At 37.6% G+C, this 20131-nt stretch overlaps 4 protein-coding genes across 4 annotated transcripts in view; all 4 read left to right on the forward strand.

Moving 5' to 3' along the window:
* The window catches only part of LOC146473492 (contactin-associated protein-like 2), a 129443-nt gene that overhangs the window by 22695 nt on the left and 86617 nt on the right, over nucleotides 1-20131 (forward strand). The window lies entirely within an intron of this gene.
* The window catches only part of LOC146473494 (contactin-associated protein 1-like), a 131524-nt gene that overhangs the window by 9519 nt on the left and 101874 nt on the right, over nucleotides 1-20131 (forward strand). The window lies entirely within an intron of this gene.
* On the forward strand, nucleotides 1887-4987 carry LOC146473495 (contactin-associated protein 1-like). The gene is made up of 2 exons (XM_085118377.1): nucleotides 1887-1923; nucleotides 4139-4987. The coding sequence occupies exons 1-2, from the start codon at nucleotides 1902-1904 to the stop codon at nucleotides 4762-4764; spliced, it is 648 nt and encodes a 215-aa protein (XP_084974503.1). The 5' UTR covers nucleotides 1887-1901; the 3' UTR covers nucleotides 4765-4987.
* On the forward strand, nucleotides 13766-17943 carry LOC146473496 (contactin-associated protein 1-like). The gene is made up of 2 exons (XM_085118378.1): nucleotides 13766-14023; nucleotides 17133-17943. The coding sequence occupies exons 1-2, from the start codon at nucleotides 13903-13905 to the stop codon at nucleotides 17759-17761; spliced, it is 750 nt and encodes a 249-aa protein (XP_084974504.1). The 5' UTR covers nucleotides 13766-13902; the 3' UTR covers nucleotides 17762-17943.

The raw sequence follows: 20131 nt of genomic DNA on the forward strand, positions 1-20131 counted from the left end.
AACTAGTAGAAAATGTCATATCATTGCGCAAGCTTTAAGAGACGAGAATTGTCCAAAAAAAAAAACTCTTGCCACCCCTCCCTCCTTAGGAGGCAAGCGTACAGATGTCAGGAATCACTCAAGTCTCGGTTATGTGAAAAATTGGCTTCACTTGCATCGGTAGGGCTCGAATAAATCAGTTTTAAACATTACTGTCAACAAAAAATCTTAAATAAAAAAAGTCGTTAACATGTACAGTGTAGGTGTGTTGCACTTTCTTGAATTCCCTCTTATTACACGAGCAAGTCTGACAAAAGCACAAAACATAATAGTCGTTTAAAATTTTCATTAAAATTCAGATCAACAATGTACCCTAATACTGGTTCAGGTGAAAAACGTTTGCATTTCGAAGCTACAGTTAGGTCACGGAAACAAAAAAGACATCGTCTAAGACGTCTAACTGCAGCGCTCTCAAAGCTTTTCGTTTTTGCTTTTTTAAACAAGGTCGTTTTAAAGTCAAATTACCAAACGATGCACGCAAACACTGATGCCTCAGTGCTGAAAAAACTGATTACTGATTACCAGATTATGCTGAGGAAAGAAATCATTAAGAAATTCGATTTTTCCGTATAATCATCAAATAAGACGAAGTTCGTTTCAGAAAATTTTCTTCGCTTATTGATACCGACAAAATGTCATTTTCATACATCCTAGATTTCGCGAAAATCATGCAGAATTGTCTCAAAACAGTTTTCATCACCAAAAAATCTAGAGTAAATAATGCAACGCAAAATTTAAATGGCATTTAGAGTACATGTTGGGCGCAGAAGATTAAACAAACCGTAATGAATTGCTTTCTTTCCTCGAAATATTGGATCGAATCATACGCCAAAAGGTATAACCCAACAAAACGATGTTTTATGACAGGCGAACGTCGATTTAGTCTGTATTTCAATTTTTTAAGATTTAGCCCTTTCAATTTCGCCTTCGAAAGTGTGTGTTCTATGGATTACAATAAAAGGCGCGATGGCGGGTCTAAAAGACGCGTCAGTCGCATTCCCTTCCTTTGACGGAGGAAGTAAATAAATATACTTAGGGGCAAGAAACATAAACAAATTTGCTGCATCAATAATTATTTCACAACTAAGCAGTTAATTTGGTCAAATGTTAATACGCTTTACGTGCTCTCTGACACACAATTTTCTTGACATCAACGGAGCCCGCTTAACGGATGTGTATGAAAATCCAGCTCGCTGCCCTAGTCAAGTAAGCTCTGATAACTTAGTAGGACTTGGGGAATATTTATTTTTGTGTTAATAAGGGTGTTTAGCAAATATTTGACTGGATAAAGCAAGCATCACCGGAAAAATTTGACATCTGTTCTGTCGCACTTTATAATAATCATTGCACTTTGTAAGACCTGTCGCACTTTGTAATAAAACTGTCACACTTTGTAATACTTGTCACAATTTGTAATAACACTTGTCACAATTTGTAATAACACTTGTCACAATTTGTAATAAAATAGCTGTCACACTTTTTTAATAACAGGCTGTCGGACTTTGAACCATCCAGTCAACTTTAACTTGTTCATTAGCGCTTACCAGAATAGTTTAGCGAGACAAGAACACGGAAAAATGAATCGTCCCCATCTCGTCCTCTTTTGTTACCTCTTTCTATTTCAAGTCGAAGAAGCCAGAAGTGAATCGTGTCGAGGAGAAAGATCTCAGCGAGGATTCGCTCTCTTTTACAAAAACTACAGCTCCAGCTTCACAGCTCATTATTCCGACTGTCTTGATTCATGTGTCGATGATCCAAGTTGCATGAGCTTGAATTTCTGGCTGGACACGAATCAGTGTGATTTGAACTCTCACTCGAGAGGAACCTGTCCGGCTTGTTACATGGAAGCCCCTGCCCGCTACATGGGGATGGCCAGATATACAGGTAACAGTATTGGAGGTATAAATTTTAAAAAGACTTTACTGATTTGAATCACGGGAAGAATCCCAATTTCATTTTCACTGTAGAAGAACCAGGCAATGAAGATCAGATCTCGCTCAAATTTTCAGAAAATACTAAGTTTGCCAAGCTTTCAGACCATTTATTTCTCAGCTGGTTTTGTCGTTTATCCCAATGTATGCCAATTAGGCTGAACACAATTAAAAAAAAACGTTTTGAAGAAATAATAATAATAATAATAATAATAATAATAATAATAATAATAATAATAATAATAATATATTTTTTAAATTTTGAATATAAAAATACTTTTTTAGTAGAAAAGCAAACAACAAATACAGAAAGGTAATTAATAATATCGGTATTGAAAAAAAAAAAAAAAAGAAAAACGCCTTAAAATTCTGCAGTTCATGCTAAGAATATCCATACAAAAACTTTTGGAAGACGTTGATCAATCAATAATATATACAAAGTTAAGAATCTTCGAACAAAAATAAAAACCAACAGCAAATGGAAGGCTACCAAGAAAAATAAGAAAAACTAAGAAATAAAAATATGTCCTCAATGTTAGTAACGAATATTTGCATGTCCTTTCTCGATGTCAAAGTCAATAATAATAATAATAATAATAATAATAATAATAATAATAATAATAAAAATAACAATAAGAAGAAGAAGAAAAAGAAGAAGAAGAAAAAGAAGAAGAAGAAGAAGAAAAAGAAGAAGAAGAAGAAGAAGAAGAAGAAGAAGAAGAAGAAGAAGAAGATGAAGAAGAAGAAAATCTACTAGATACGGTTTGATTCTAGTGATTTCACAGTTTGCTGTCATAAAATTGTAAAATATCAACATCTTATATATAAAAGCTAACTTATATGGGTTTGGTTCAGAAGATAAAAGAACAATTTCCACTGATGTAATAAAAATATATATACCCTCATTTTAAGAATATTCTAAATAAATAATAAATAATAATAATAATAATAATAATAATAATAATAATAATTATAATAATAATAATAACAATAATAATAATAATAATAATAATAATTTTAATAATTTAACTTAATAATAATGCCATTCGCTCTGTTAAGATCTGCACTCGTCTGTCTTAGAGGTTCTAGGACATTACGAAGAATTCAACGTGACATCAAGAACGCGGACATTGGCATTGAAACTGCTGAAGGGGCAATTTGAGAGATGCGTATTTTGTTTATCTTTTTATCAAGTGCAACTGATTTTAAAATGACGAATTTCATTTTTTAAAACTTCATGACATTTGGTTTTATTTCTTTTTCTTTACAAAAACATTATTGCTTGAAAATATTATCTGTTTTTTTAATCGAAATGAATTGTGAATAGGTTTTTAATAGCTTTTTTTATATGTACTTTTAATTTGTAAATAGCAATTTGTGTGGAATATTTTATTCATTGCGCGATGTATAACGGTAAAATTCCAAACAAAGCTGAGTAATCTTAGCTCTATCTTACAATTCCTGACTATTTTGTTACCGCTCGATCGCTGCACGCGCTGTGGGTCACAGGATTCTAGAGAAGAACAGCGCTATTCATTGTCCTAATTGAAGTATTACCAAAAATGTTCGGATACTTTCGCCACACGGGTGACGTGAATTTTTACTCAGGGGTAAAAGAATGATACACTCAGAGGTATGTTAAGAAAATGAACGCGCGCAGTTAACTTTAACTTTAGATGTAGTCAGAGGAGTTACATACATTGTTACTCATCAATTTACTTTGTTTAGAGTTGACGGATTAAGCGTCTGTTTTCTACCTTGACTGTGTTCGATCACTTAATCTGAGTGAAATAAAGAAAAAAAATATATATATATTCAGATTTTTTTTGTTGGTAAAGGCCCGTTTAAACGGTTTCAACATTTGCTTCAACATGCGTTCAACGCTTTGTTGAACCAAATGTCGGGGCATTTGAACAGGTCGTTACACATTGTTAAAAGTGTAAAAAAATGTTGAAAGCTTGTTGAAAGCGTGTTGAATCAAAACTAAATTGGTATAAACTCTCATTCAACGTCGATTCAACATTTTTTTTGTTCTTGAAAATGTTGAATGGCGTTGAAAACGTTTGAACACTCCGTTCATTCAACATTTGCCAAACATCGGATCAACTTTTGTTTAACGAATGTTGCTCAAATGTTGAAACCTTTTAAACGGGCCTTTACTTTCACAGAAAACAAGATTACATTGCCAAAGTCCTGCAGCGACCAGAAGAAATTCGATCCTACAGCACAACAAGGCAGTTATGTCATAGATCCGGATAGCGAGGGAGGTCTGGAGCCATTCATAGCTTACTGCGATATGTTTGACAACAATGGAGTTGGCGTGACAGTTGTCAGTCACGACAGTGAAAGCAGAACAAATGTGAGTGGTTATAGCTCTAGAGGAAGTTACTCACGTGATATTCATTACAAAGGAGCGAGTCTGCCTCAGCTGGCGGGTCTCACCACAGTCTCCTCACACTGTGAACAGTTTATCAAGTATGAGTGCTATCACTCGGTTTTGCTTTACAATAACAATCCATATGGTTGGTGGGTGTCACGTGATTCCATTAAGATGACGTACTGGGGCGGGGCATCTGGCAATGGTAAATGCGCATGCGGGATGACTAACTCATGTGCAGACTCCAAATATGGCTGTAACTGTGATAAGAATGACTATGGATGGCGTGAAGACAGCGGCCTCCTCACAAATAAGGCACATCTCCCAGTCAAACAGCTCAGGTTTGGGGATACTGGTGACAAAGGCGAGCGTGGCTATCACACTCTGGGAAAGCTGAAGTGCTATGGCATAGCATAAATATAAACTTGCAGACATTGTCGTTTAAAAATACGCACTGAACTAAGGCTAACTAGTTAAATTTCGAAACCGAATGGTTTGAAGTAGTCCAAACACTTCTTTCACAACATAGAAGTAAGTGGGAATAGTAAAGCACTGCATTAGTTCCTTATCAAAAGTACTAAAGTATAGACTTTGTAAACAACTATGATGTTAGATTGTAATGCATGAATAAAAATGGGGATTTTAATTAGTATGTTGTTATTATTACTTTAATGGTAAGTATCGTCGAAGGTTTCACTAATTTCTTTTACTCCGGATCCCTTTTTTACGTATTTTTTATTCAGTTAACGATATATAACCGTGGCTCTTCTCTATTTTTGGAGTATTTTAAGGTCTGTTACTTTACTATCAGAGCTACGTCTACCTCGATTGACAACCTAAGATTGAATTAATTTTCCTTTCAACATAGACGGAAAAATTATGGAATTCTGATTGGTCGAGACAGAGGGTTTCGTTTCTCTATTTTATGATTTTTTTTCGAGGGCAAAACTACTCACTCCAGCTGATTGATCGAGCAGCAAATATACTTGCTCCTGATTGGCTGAGCACGCCATTTCTATATTTTTGTTTTTTTCATATCATTTTTTGCCCAACAACTCTAAGAGCCTTCGGAGTTTGACTTTTAAGTAGCCAATAAGCAAGGTTCTTTGTGCAAACAATACATGCATGAAAATCAGGTCCCACAGATTCAAAGAAAATGTATAATGGGGAATTGTTCTGTCTTACAGGTACAGCAAGATATTTTACTTCTTTTAAAAGCTAAAATCGTATATAGGCTATACCTCTAGCGGATTTGTCTGGTTGAAAAACAAATCATTCATGTCAACCATGCTCTTTCGCCGTAGTATGGCTTCTTGCAACGAAAGATAACGGAACATTACAGTGCCCTTTTGATGGGAAGAAAGAGCAAGTCAAATTCAGTGGAAGAAATTACAGAAAGATTTCATCACAGCCTCACACATGCACCACTATCATACTAACATATACATGAACGTAAGTTCGATTGACATTGGCATTACCGTATATAGGGACAGTGATGGTATGACTGATGGATCTTATATCGCTACTTTGAAAATGATCTTATATCCATGGTAAGGTGCATGGAAGTGTACAAGAGATGTGGCTCTTTAAACTAGATCTTTTTAGGCTCCTTTTCTAAAAAAACATCTCATTCCTTTCAGCCCTTGTGATTAAGCTATCTTGGTCATATTTTGAGGGAGCTAAATTAGAAAAAAGCACCGCATTTTACTCACCGAATCGGCCCCAGATCTTTTCAATTTACAGTGTAGATGTTAGTGAGGCAAGAGCCCATATATTCTTACAACGGAAGTTTCACATTTAAACTTATTTTAAGCGAAACCGTCTCCTGAGAAAATTTCTGTTTCCATTCACATCTGCACTACAATACTCACCCGAGCTACTACTTTACACAAAATTACCGCTTGAAATGTTTTCAGAGCACTCCGAAAAAGATCGCAATTCTTTGTGAGTTTTATGCGAAATCTAAAAATATCCCAAATTGTGAGAACGCTGTTTCACTGAACGCAGTATGGTTACTTGGGCACTCCTGGTAATGGACATCTGCGTAAACCGCGTCGGGCTCATTTTTTTTTTCTTCGCAAGTACAAGGGACCCTGGCATAAGACCATATGTGTCAGCAAATCAGAGAACTCCCTTAGTCTTCTTCCTTTGTAACAGTAAACGGAATTGTCAATATCAATGTTCAATATCATTGCAGTTAAACACTTTGGTTAGTTTAAGACGACAAAAGGCAACACTTTATGTAAATTTAGGACTATCACAAACTACATTTTCCCGCCCTTCCCCCAACCCCCCCCCCCCTCCCAACCAACCCATTAGGACACCTTAATTTGAAGAGCAGAGTCAACAAGGTGTGACAGGAAATACTAAGTTAAGATGTATCCTAAGTATTATTGCTTCTTGACAAAAATCTATTGTAAGACTAAAAATAGTCTATTGTTAAGAAACAATACTGAGATATATCTTAACTTAGGAGGGTTTAATGAATATGGTCCTGGTGTGAACACGAATGTTTCATGTCACTTTCGCATAAACTCAACCACAATTACTTGTAGGCCAGAGAGACTGAAAAAATTCCAACAACTTAGCTCAAAATGATATGTTTTGAGCTTTTTACAAAAACAAAAGTGGCTGAATAGATCGTTAGAGCAGTTTGTAATTAGGGATAGAAAATGTTTTTTGAGAGGGGTGAGCAAAGAACCGCAAGATTCTCGCAAAGCTTCAATTTTCAACTGAAAAAAGTGCTCGGCATAACTAAACCAAAAAGATATGAATCTTGCAAACTAGTAGAAAATGTCATACCATTGCGCAAGCTTTAAGAGACGAGAATTGTCAAAAAAAAACTCTTGCCACCTCTCCCTCCTTAGTGGGCAAAAGTAGAGATGTCAGGAATCACTCAAGTCTCGGTAATGTGAAAAATTTGCTTCACTTGCATCGGTAGGGCTCGAATAAATCAATTTTAAACATTACTGTGAGCAAAAAATCTTAAATAGTCGTTAAAATGTACAGTGTAGGTGTGTTGCACTTTCTGGAACTGCCTTCTATTACATGAGCAAGTCTTACAAAAGCACAAAACAAAACATAATAGTCGTTTAAAATTTTCATTAAAATTCAGATCAACAATGTACCCTAATACTGGTGCAGGTGGCCGCAAAACGTTTGCATTTCGAAGCTACAGTTAGGGCACGGAAACAAAAAAGACATCGTCTAAGACGTCTAACTGCTGTCAAAGCTTTTCGTCTTTGCTTTTAACAAGGTAGTTTTAAAGTCAAATTACCAAACGATGCACGCAAACACTGATGCCTCAGTGCTGCAAAAACTGATTACTGTTTACCAGATTATGCTGAGGAAAGAAATCATTAACAAATTCGATTTTTCCGTATAATCATCAAATAAGACGAAGTTCGTTTCAGAAAATTTTCTTCGCTTATTGATACTGACAAAATGTCATTTTCATACATCCTAGATTTCGCGAAAATCATACAGAATTGTTTCAAAACAGTTTGCACCACCAAAAGATCTAGAGTAAATAATGCAATGCAAATTTTAAATGGCATTTAGAGTACATGTTGGGCGCAGAAGATTAAACAAACCCTAATGAATTGCTTTCTTTCCTCGAAATATTGGATCGAATCATACGCCAAAAAGTATAACCCAACAAAACGATGTTTTATGAGAGGCGAACGTTGATTTAGTCTGTATTTCAATTTTTTAAGGTTTAGCCCTTTAAATTTCGCCTTCGAAAGTGTGTGTTCTAAGGATTACACTAAAAGGTGCGATGGCTGGTCTAAAAGACGCCTCAGTCGCATTCCCTTCCTTTGACGGAGGAAGAAAATAAATATACTTAGGGGCAAGAAACATCTGCCACGCACTAAACAAATTTGCTGCATCAATAGTTATTTCACAACTAAGCAAAGAAGAAATTTTTAATTTGGTCAAATGTGAAAGCGCTTTACGTGCTCCCTGACATACAATTTTCTTGACACCAATGGAACCCGCTTGGTGAGACGAGTCGTAACTAAACGGATGTATATGATAATCCAGCTCCCTGCCCTAGCTAAGGTCTGATAACTTGGCGGGACTGGGGGAATATTTATTTTTGTGTTAATATTTGACTGGATAAAGCAAGCATTACCGGAAAAATTTAACATCTGTTCTGTTGCACTTTGTAATAATAATTGCACTTTGTAAGACCTGTCGCACTTTGTAATAAAACTGTCACTCTTTGTGATACCTCTCGCGATTTGTAATAACACTTGTCGCACTTTGTAATAAAATAGGTGTGACACTTTGTAATTATTTTATTTCAAAGTGCGAGATGTATTACAAAGTGTGACAGTTTTATGACAAATTGCGACAGGTAGTACAAAGTGCGACAGAACAAACAAGATGTCGCACTTTGTAATATATTAAGCTGTCACACTTTGTAATAACAAATTTGTCACTCTTTGTAATAAGCTTTTAAATTACTTTTGAATACGATGTTTTGTGGAAAATAAGTGAATTCACTGATCACCCAGGGCACACCACGCTTCTCCCAATTGTTATTTGTCTTGACTACGATGTATCTTGACAGAAACACTTTGTCACCACTAATAACGACTTTTAAAAATCGGTTTTGTTAAGCCGCTCCATTGCTAGGTACGTCCCTCGTCTAGTGTTTATTTTGGATAGTAAATGAATAGAATTTCTTCTTCTTGAAAAAGGCACAGTTGCAGATAAAAGTGAATTTTACAAGAAAATGACTGTAAAGATTTTAATTATCAAACGTTTTTTTTTTTCATGTTCATTGTTTTCATGTTTCATTTCTGTGACTCCCCTCCCTTCCCCCCCGCCCCCTCCCCCCCCCCCCCCAAAAAAAAACACAGTAGAACAAGTAGCCAGTCAATCGAAGTCTTCATCTCCCTTACTAACCCTTGGACTCAGCCCTCTCCGCGCATCTTTTTATTTTAACCAGGAGTTATCTCTACTCCGTTCACTTATTGCATTCCATCATTGCTAATCAAGCTGTGTGACTGGCTCCAAAATAACAATAGCGAGAAGCGTTTCTTCGCCTCAGTTTAGCTTGCAGAGCAAAATATGAAGGAAGAATGTATATGTGCCCTGGGGGATTATTCAAGTCATAATTTCTACCAAATATCTTATTCAAAGGAAATTTAAAAGATTATTACAAACTGCGACAATTTGTTATTACAAAGTGCGACAACCTGTTGTTAAAAAGCGTGACAGCTATTTTATTACAAAGTGCGACAAGTGTTATTACAAAGTGCGATATGTATTACAACGTATGACAGTCTTATTACAGTTTTATTACAAAGTGCAACAGGTATTACAAAGTGCGATGATTATTACAAAGTACGACAAAACCATCCAGTCAACTTTAAATTGTTCTTTAGCGCTTACCGGAATAGTTTAGCGAGACAAGAACATGGAAAAATGAATCGTCCCCATCTCGTCCTCGTATTACCTCTTTCTGTTTCAGGCGAGACAAGCCAGAACTGAATCGTGTCGAGGAGAAATATCTCAGCAAGGATTCGCTCTCTTTTACAAAAAACACAGCTCCAGCATCACAAACAAGTATTTCGACTGCCTTGATTTCTGCCTCGATGATCCAAGTTGCATGGGCTTGAATTTCTGGCTGGACTCGAGTCAGTGTGATTTGAACTCTCACTCGAGAGAAACCTGTCCGGCCTGCTACATGGAAGCGCCTGCTCGCTACATTGGAATGGTCAGATATCCAGGTAAATGGCAGGGGAAAGCAAAGTTTTGAAATTTAGAATAATTAATTTAACAACAGTAAGGGTGAAGTAACCCTTTGAGTAATACTGTATGTGTCAACGGTTTTCATGGAAAAAATAATAAATTCATTACTCTGACAGACACCAACACGATGTTTGCGCCAAAATCCTGCAGCGAATTGAAGAATCTCGATTTTACTGTAAAACAAGGCAATTACGCGATTGATCCAGATGGCGAGGGAGGACTGTAGCCATTTGCAGTGTACTGCGACATGACCGACAAGAATGGAGTTGGCGTGACAGTCATCAGTCACGACAGTCAAAAAACAGAACTTTGGTGGATGGATATGAAGACGCAGGGAGTTACTCACGTGATATTCATAACACAGGAGCGAGTCTTTGTTAGCTGGCGACTCTCGCAACAGTCTCTTCACACTGTGAACAGTTTATCAAGTATGAGTGTAATTTAACACCGAAAAAAAACTAGTAACGTGATTATGCTCCTCATAAACTTTACAGACTATTGTATTAAATTAAGATCAGAAACCGTTCCTACTCCCCCATCTCCATGCATTTAACCTTTTCTCGTTTTTTTTGTTTTGTTTTTGTTTTTGTCTTTTTTGTTTTTGTTTTATTCAGAATTAATTTATTAATTAATTATTTTATTTCATTCATTTCCCTAGTGTATGTAATTAACACCTGGTGTTTATTTGTTGTAGTTTGTAACTTGTTATACGTGTAATTTGCAAAGATGTGTTACTTTAAATAAATATTGAAAAAAAAAATTAAAAAATGAGTGCATTTTTTCAGTTTTGTTTACGGATGAAAAAAAAGTTGCAAGCGGATGGCACCTGGCAGTGGCAGGTGCGCATGCGGGATGAACAACACATGTGCAGGTCCTAATGACGGTTTTAACTGGAAATGATAATGTTTGGCGGGGAGACAGCGGTTTCCTTACTGGCAAGACGCATCTTCCAGTGAAACAGCTCAGGTTTGGAGATACTGGCAGTAGCTTCGAGCAAGGTTACCACACATTTGAAAAATTAAGATGTTATGGCACAGCATAAACGGCAACATTGATTGACTGCTTTACTCAGCACTTTTAAGAAGTGCCCAATATTCCATTTTGTTTGTTGAATTGATAAAGATAAGAACTCCGTAGGAATTGATTTTGAGATTTAATCATAGTGGTTACGCTAGAGAGCTGTCTAGGTAGACAACAATGAAAATGATACAAACTGTGAAACAAGAAATAGAAAAATCATATTAGACCGTCCGCTCAAATTCAGTTGTCAATCGCTGGGCCCTACCTCAGCTAAAAACTATTAATTGTGTTTGGAAGGACCACCACGACAAAATAAAAGTACTGACGAGATCCTGTAGTAAACTGGATCTAATCAGCATCAACTGAATTGTAGAAGAAATAATCTAAAAAAAGAGCAAGGTTGATTTCACGATCAGGGATATGTATTTTTCCAATGGCTTTCGAAATATTAGAAAAATATATTTCCCTGTCAGGAAAATCAACCTTGCTCTTTTTTGGATTATATATAAGGCCCATACGGTCGATTTTTGTTGAAAATTGTTAATTAATTTAGCCCTCCCTCCTTCCCTCGCAAGGGAGGGGTTAACCCCGTGAATAGTTGCTCCCAGCCCCTATTTTAAAATCAGTACGGGAGGTATACTTGTGTGTTTGGGACTAGGCATAAGAAATTTCGAGGATGTATAGCTATAGGCGCTAATCTTGTAGGCTTGGAATTTAGTTGACTGCGCCGACTACGGAGTTTTGTACTTCCCATAAGCCACTACGTTCATAAGGAGCGACTGGCGACGAGTCTGTGAATGGCACGAAAAAGTCACCAACACGTGACCATAGAAGAATGAAAATAATTGTGAATGTATGCCGCGTTACATCTTCAGTGAGACCGAAAGTTAGATCGCGTGCATTGACTAAAGTTGAATTGTTTTATCTGTGTAATGTTTTTTTTTTTGCACGGTTCCTAAGAAGGCCATTTGATGTAATGACACGATTTAGTGTATAAATAACGATGATGACGATGATGACGATGGTTATAATGTTGACGACTTCGTTTTCTAAACTGATCGCTTTTCAGCACTATTCTATACTGTTCATGCGTGATGATTTTTCAGAAAATTCTAAAATTGTCTTGTAGGTCAAGTGGTCCCTAAAAGTAATCAATTGAAGTTATTTTAAGGGTTTGGCGATACTTCGTTGAGCACTTTATTTTGAACATTTATGGAGAAATAGCCTTCTCGATGAGCAATGATAACTTAAATTTTTTTAACGATGAAGGAACCATTCTACAATCGAACGAGAACAGTAGAATTACAATACAGTAAAACTAAACACAGCCAAGGAAAACGAGAACACTTACAAGAACTCTGTAAGGCGAGAAGTAGATAAATAAGTTCTTGAAATCGCTCGTGACGAGTCAAAACACCAACATGCCTGACCCACGACTGTCCCTGGTCAGCGGGTTTACTTAAGAGAAGTCCTGGGACCGTGGCTAGCCGGCTAGCCAGCGGTTAACAAAACACCACATTTTAACCGCATTCTGAAATTTTTGAAATTAAAAAGTCGCTGGAACTTTAATTTTTGAATATGATTTTCGAAAAGAGACCACCAAAGGATATTATTCTGCCTTAAATTTATAGTTGCGTCTAAGGAAGATTGAGAATTTGCATATTTGAGATGAAATTTGATATACCATCCGGTGGGTATAAAGGTTAATTTTCAGTTCTTGTCAAAATTTAATTCATGCCGAAAGCGCAGATAAAGCATATTCTCAGAAGCCTGAGTGGGTTCCGCGACACTTGGGTGAGATCTACATTAATATTTGCTCGTGTAAAGCAAATATTCCTGGAGAGAGTGCTTCAATTAACAAAAAAACCGTTTTGGACAGCTGAACAGGAACACGAAGACGAAAACGTGAATGGAATCCATTTCCTCTCCTTGAGGCCCTGCCAGGGTAAATTCCGACAAGCGACATGGCCCAAAAAGTAGCGACAGCGCATGAAATAAACTTGCGACAAAAGACAACTTTTCTCGACAAAACTCCGACAGTGACAATAAGGCCGAGAATTAACGACAAAGAACGGTGATTTCATATGTTTTTGCGCTAATTTTAGTGTGATGTAAAGGCCAACAAGGGAAAAGTTTGACCAATAAAAATAAAAACAGTGAAAAATCGAGCAAGGGCGATCCAGAGGATGGCGTGACTCGCGAGTGGTGAAGCCTTCGTCCATATACTTTTCCCGTTGATTTGCATTATTAGCAGACCTTTTCACAAGGTAAACGTGTGTGGGTCTGAGGTGATAAAGAACCTCGGCTCGCGATCTATTTTCTGCATCACGCACCGTTTTTCCTAACCTTAAATTCCGACAAGGAGAAACTATTTTCATTAAATTTCCGACAGCGACATGAAGCACTGACAAAACACCGACACGGGACATTTTAAAATTCAGACAAGCGACACGGGAGCCCCCCCTGGCAGGGCCTCCTCCTTGTGTTTAACATCTTATTCTCCCACCGTTGCAAGCTCTACAAGTCAACAGCGAATCGTGTCGAGGCAGTTCCTAAGCACTCACTAGACTTCAAAAGGAACATCAGAACATGAATCAATTCTATTTGATCGCTTGTTCCCTCCTTCTGCATCAAACCATACAAGGCAGAAGCGACAAGTGTCGCGGAGAAAGATCTCAGCAAGGATTCGCTCTCTTTTACAAAAACTACAGCTCCAGTATCACAAACAACTATTCCGACTGCCTCGATTTGTGCCTCGATGACCCAAGTTGCATGAGCTTGAATTTCTGGCTGGACACGAATCAGTGTGACTTGAACTCTCACTCGAGAGAAACCTGTCCGGCTTGTTACATGGAAGCGCCTTCTCGCTATATGGGGATGGCCAGATATACAGGTAACAGTATTGGAGGAATGAATTTTAAAAAGATTTTGCTGATTTTAATCACGGGAACAATTACAATTTCATTTTCACTGTTGAAAAATCAGGCAATGAGGAGTTCTCGCCCAAATTTTTAGAAAACACTAAGTTTACCAAGCTTTTTTAATTTCTGAAGACCATTTATTTTTAGCTGGTTTTGTTGTTTGTCTCAATGTGTGCTAATAAGGCTGAACACAATTAAATGTAAACTCACAGACACATGTTGGCGCCCGTATACGTCAATATACAGCTGTTTCGACCTCAGAATCCATAATGCCTCGACCGTACAGCGAAGACTTGGGATGGCGGGCAATATTAACGTCTCACTAACCGAGCGCGAGGGCCGTACTGGGGAATATTGGCCCGAGGTCGTGGCAGTACGGACCGATCGCAGCGAGGTCCGCACTAAAACGACCGAGGGCCAATATTCTCCAGTACGGCTCGAGCAAGCTAGGTTAGTAAGTAGTTTATTATATGGCACTCGGAGCAAACTTGTTTATTTTAAAAAACGCACTTCCGGTCACTTGAATTCAAAGGGTTTCCGTCGTGACGTGTTTTTGATGACGCGAGCAACTCAAAAAGAACAAGCTACGGTACCACGAGGATAACATGAAAACAAATTCACTGACCGTTTACATGTTTATAGAAAAGACTTCAAGAACGATTTGTAGTGGAATTTGACGAAAATCTTAACAGCTGCGGTTTGTTTTTGAAACTCACGAAAGGGTTTCTTCGATCCCAGAAAATTTACTAGCGCATCACAAAGTACGGATCAAGAAAAGGCTGCTGTGAAAATCATTTTCAACTTTAAAAGAAGCAGGATTAAGTCAATAGGCCTTATCACGGTTTTCGACGCCATTTTGACGAGTAGGCAAACAGGCTCGAAATAACAGTGTTTGTATGGAAATGCGATGTCAAATAATTTTCATAAAACATCGCTTCTGAAAAAGTCATGAATTGGAAACTTTTGGCAATAGGAAAAGGATTTTAAGAAAAAAATTGGACGGATGTAGCTGTGCCAGAAAGCGTCCAGTCGTGTTTTGAACTTTCCATACATTTGTCTGTTAGCGAACCAGCCGTGAACTGCTCTAAAAATAGCTCGCGGGAAAAAAAATACAGGGAAATGTATGGAAAGTTCAAAACACGACTGGACGCTTTCTGGCACAGCTACATGCCTCCAATTTTTTTCTTAAAATCCTTTTCCTAGTGCCAAAAGTTTCCAATTCATGAATTTTTCAGAAGCGATGTTTTATGAAAATTATTTGATATCGGAGTTCCATACAAACACTGTGATTTCAAGCCTGCTTGCCTACTCGTCAAAATGGCGTCAAAAACCGTGATCAGGCCTATTGTCCTCCTCGCTCTCATTTCTGGCTCGTTAACCCAAGTGCAGGGATAAAAACCACCACACAGTTCTTTGGAGTGCAACTGGATTGGAGTCGCCGATTTCTCCTGCCTCAAAAAGAGCATCTTCTTCGTTTTCGTCAATCGCCCGAGCGGCTTGCAGCTCGTTTCTTCTGTCGTGCTCGCGAACTAGTGACTTGTGGTTCGCAGCTAGAACTCTTCTCGATTTTTAAACTCATTATCCTTGAGAATGTTGAATGGATATTTCTTCTCAGAGAAGTATCGCTGTATATATTGCGCTGAAAACTGGAAAATGTTGCTGGCTCGTATTCACCATTTTTCCTGCGTACGTTCATAAAAAAAAAGAAATTGACAAAAGGTGATCAAGCTCGGACGAAGGTAGGCTTTCAATTGTTTTACTATTCAAGCCATTAGCTTAAATAAAACGGAAAAGAGTGTCCATATCAGTAGATTTCTTCCTTTTGTGTTTTCACTTTTTTGTTTGTTTATAAAATCCTCAATGGCTTCCTCGGCTTTCGCAGATGCCTGCTTCAGAGGTTTCTAGATCTTCGGGATAGTAAAATTTGCTTTGTGAATGATATTCTTCTTCGTCCATGTTGGAATCAGTCTTTTGGGTAGTTTCTTTGCAAAGAATGAAAGTATTTTCAGGTTTTCTTTTCGCAGTTTTAGCTGCAAATTTTCAAATTTGTTGGTTGTCATAAAAATACACGGCAGATGACCATTTAAATGGAAACGGTCCTTATGGTAAAATCCGGACCAAGAAAGAGCCAACCAGAACGCGCGGATTTACCTCAAGCCATATAATAAGAATTCTTAGCTTTTATTGAAATTTATTGGGTATTTTCCAGACTACCTTTCGGCATTATCGCACACGCTTTTACGGTTTTTTTGTACAACCTTTGTCGAAACAGTTGTATACCTTCCTCTAGACGTTATGCATATGCAAATACATGAAATACATAAAATGATACAACCATATGTGTGTTAACAAACCATAAATTGGAAGATAGTTGTCACACACTTTAAATTAACAAAAAAACAACATCAACAACAACAACCACAACAACAACAAATCAACAATATTGTCGATAAAAGATGAAGGAAATGTATGGTTTCGAAAGTTTGTAATTTATAGCACTGCGTGCTACATACAGTGTGCTTAAAAAATTGCTTTCTCGCGCATTATGATGAAACTAACATTCTAATGTCATACGTATACAGACTAAAATAATTGAAAGTTGGCCTCAAAAATTCGTCCAAATCCTCCTTAGAATTCTTGTTATCTAGTTGCAGATCCGTGATATAATTTGTTGGAAAACTACTTAGTAATCAAACTAGAAGCCGCCGATCCTGTTTCTTTTATCTTGATAGTTACATCTGCGATAATAAGAGCTTTCAGTTGTATATATATAAAAAAAGGAAACGTAAAATGTAATTTGTTACTCACGGAGGACCAAAGACCTTCCGCCGTGTCGAATTGAAATTTGGGAAGGTTGATTTTGTATTTTAGCGGTTTTCAAGTAGTTTTCAGTTCATTCTTTCAAATTGTCAATATTTATTTTCAAAATGTCAAATCACCATTCAACTTTCAAAATATTGAATGGCTTTGAAACCGTTAGAACACTCCGTTCATTCAACATTTGCCAACATCGGATCAACTTTTGTTGAACGAATGTTGGTCAACTGTTGAAACCTTTTAAACGGACATTTACTTCCACAGGAAACAACAAGATTTCTGTGCCAAAGTCCTGCAGCGACCTGAAGAAATTCGATCCTACAGCACAACAAGGCAGTTATGTCATAGATCCGGATAGCGAGGGAGCTCTGGAGCCATTCACAACTTACTGCGATATGTTTGACAACAATGGAGTTGGCGTGACAGTCATCAGTCACGACAGTGAAAGCAGAACAATTGTGAGTGGTTATAGCTCTAGAGGAAGTTACTCACGTGATATTCATTACAAAGGAGCGAGTCTGCCTCAGCTAGCGGGTCTCACCACAGTCTCCTCACACTGTGAACAGTTTATCAAGTATGAGTGCTATCACTCGGTTTTGCTTTACAATAACAATCCATATGGTTGGTGGGTGTCACGTGATTCCATTAAGATGACGTACTGGGGCGGGGCATCTGGCAATGGTAAATGCGCATGTGGGATGACTAACTCATGTGCAGACTCCAAATATGGCTGTAACTGTGATAAGAATGACTATGGATGGCGTGAAGACAGCGGCCTCCTCACAAATAAGGCACATCTTCCAGTCAAACAGCTCAGGTTTGGGGATACTGGCGAGAAAAGCGAGCGTGGCTATCACACACTGGGAAAGCTGAGGTGCTATGGCTTCGCATAAATATAAACTTCCAGACGTTGTCGTTTAAAAATACGCACTAAACTAAGGCAAACTAGCTAACTTTATAAACAGAACCTTTGAAGTAGTCCAAACACTTCTTTCACAATATAGAAGTAAATGAGGATAGTAAAGTACTGCACTAGTTCCCTATCAAAAGTACTAAAGTATACACTTCGTAAACAACTATGATGTTAGATTGTAATGCATGAATAAAAATGGGGATTTTAATTAGTATGTTGTTATTATTACTTTAATGGTAACTATCTTGGAAGGTTTCACTAATTTCTTTTACTCCGGATCCCTATTTTATGTATTTTTTATTCAGTAAACGATATTACCGTGGCTCTTCTCTATCTTTGGAGAATTTGAAGGTCTGTTACTTTACTATCAGAGCTACGTCTACCTCGATTGACGACCTAAGATTTAATTAATTTTCCTTTCAACATAGACGGAAAAATAATGGAATTCTGATTGGTCGAGACAGAGGGTATCGTTTCTTTATTTTATTAGTTTTTCCGAGGGCAAAACTTCTCACTTCAGCTGATTGGTCGAGCGGCAAAAATACTTGTTCCTGATTGGCTGAGCACGCCATTTCTATATTTTTTGTTCTTCATATAATTTTGTGCCCAACAATACTAAGAGTCTTCCGAGTTTGACTTTTAAGCAGCCAATAGGCAAGTTCTTTGTGCAAACAATACATGCATGAAAATCAGACACGCAGGTTGAAGGAAAATGGATAATGAGAAATTGTTGTGTCTTACAGGAAACAGAAAGATATATTATTTGTGTTAAAAGTTAAAATCGTATATAGGCTATACCTCTAGAAAAACAAATCATTCATGGCAAACATGCTACTTTGCCGCAGTATGGCTTCTTTCAACGAAAGAAAACGGAACATAACAGTGCCCATTTAATTGGAAGAAGGAGCAGGTCAAATTTGGTGGACGAATTTAAAGATAGATTTCCACACAGCCTCATATGTGCATCACTATCACACTAACATATATTCATAAACGTAGGTTCGATTGACATCGGTATTACCGTATATAGGGACTGTGATGGATCACTGATGAATCTTATATCGCTACTTTTAAAATGATCTTATATCCATGGTAAGGTGCATGTAAGTCTACAAGAGATGTAAGCACCGTATTTTACTCACTGAATCGGCCCCAATTTTAGGGATAAAACAGATCTTTTCAATTTACAGTGTAGATGTTTATGAAGCAGAAGTCCATATATTCGTGCAACGGAAGTTTCACATTCAAACTTATTTTAAGTGAAGCCGTTTCCTGAGAAAATTTCTGTTTCCATCCACATCTGCATTACAAAACTCACCCGAGCTACCACTTTGCACAAAATTACCGTTTGAAATGTTTTCAGGGCACTCCGAAAAACATCGCAATTCATTGTGAGTTTTATGAGTAATGTAAAAATAACCCAAATTGTGAGAACGCTGTTTCACTGAACGCAGTATGGTTACTTGGACACTCCTGGAAATGGCCTTCTGCGTGAAAGCCGCGTCGTTATCATTTTTTTTCATCTGGCATAAGACCATATGTGTCAGCAAACTAGAGCACTTCCTTTAAGTCTTATTCCTCTCAAATGTAAAAGGAATTGTCGCTCTTTTAGGATTTTGTTGTTGAGTACAAGGCAGCACTCATTTGGAGGCTCTGCTTCAAATTATCCTTGTAGCGCTTGTACAGGATTTGCTTTGGTAGACGAGTGTCCTCCATCCGCACAACATGGTCTGTCCAGCCAACGAATACATGACTTGAGAACGGCTTTGTAGACGATAATTGTTGTGCTGGGTCCAATAACATTGTAGTTAAACACTCCTGTTAGTTTAAGACGACAAAAGGCAACACTTTATGCAAATTTAGGATTATCACAAGCTAAATTTACCCACACCTTCTCCCCCCCCCCCCCCCCCCCACACACACACACACACACGATGCACCCTGAGTAGGAGCCTTCTTGGTAGTCATTCCTCAGGTTGCGTTCGCCGTTACAAACCAAGATCGCACCAGTCCGATCGAAACGTGCCACTCTCGAAAATCCCACGAGGAAATAGTGGACTATGAACAGTCTAAATATCAAGCTATACTGCGAGCTAGTCTGATAGTTAACTATCCACAAGAACTCTTGCTTTTGCGCTCAAATGCGGCCAGCTCATGATGAAGACAAACTTATTAGGACACCTTAGTTTGGAGAGCAGAGTCCACAAGGTGTGACGGGAAAGACTTACTAACTTAAGATGTATCCCAAGTATTATTGCTTCTTGACAAAAATCTATCGTAAGACTAACAATAGTCTATTATTAAGAAACAATACTTTGATATACTTTAACTTAGGAGGGTTTAGTGAATA

This window comes from Pavona decussata, unplaced genomic scaffold, assembly GCF_977016875.1.
Source record: "Pavona decussata unplaced genomic scaffold, jaPavDecu1.1 SCAFFOLD_93, whole genome shotgun sequence".
Lineage (NCBI taxonomy): Eukaryota > Metazoa > Cnidaria > Anthozoa > Scleractinia > Agariciidae > Pavona > Pavona decussata.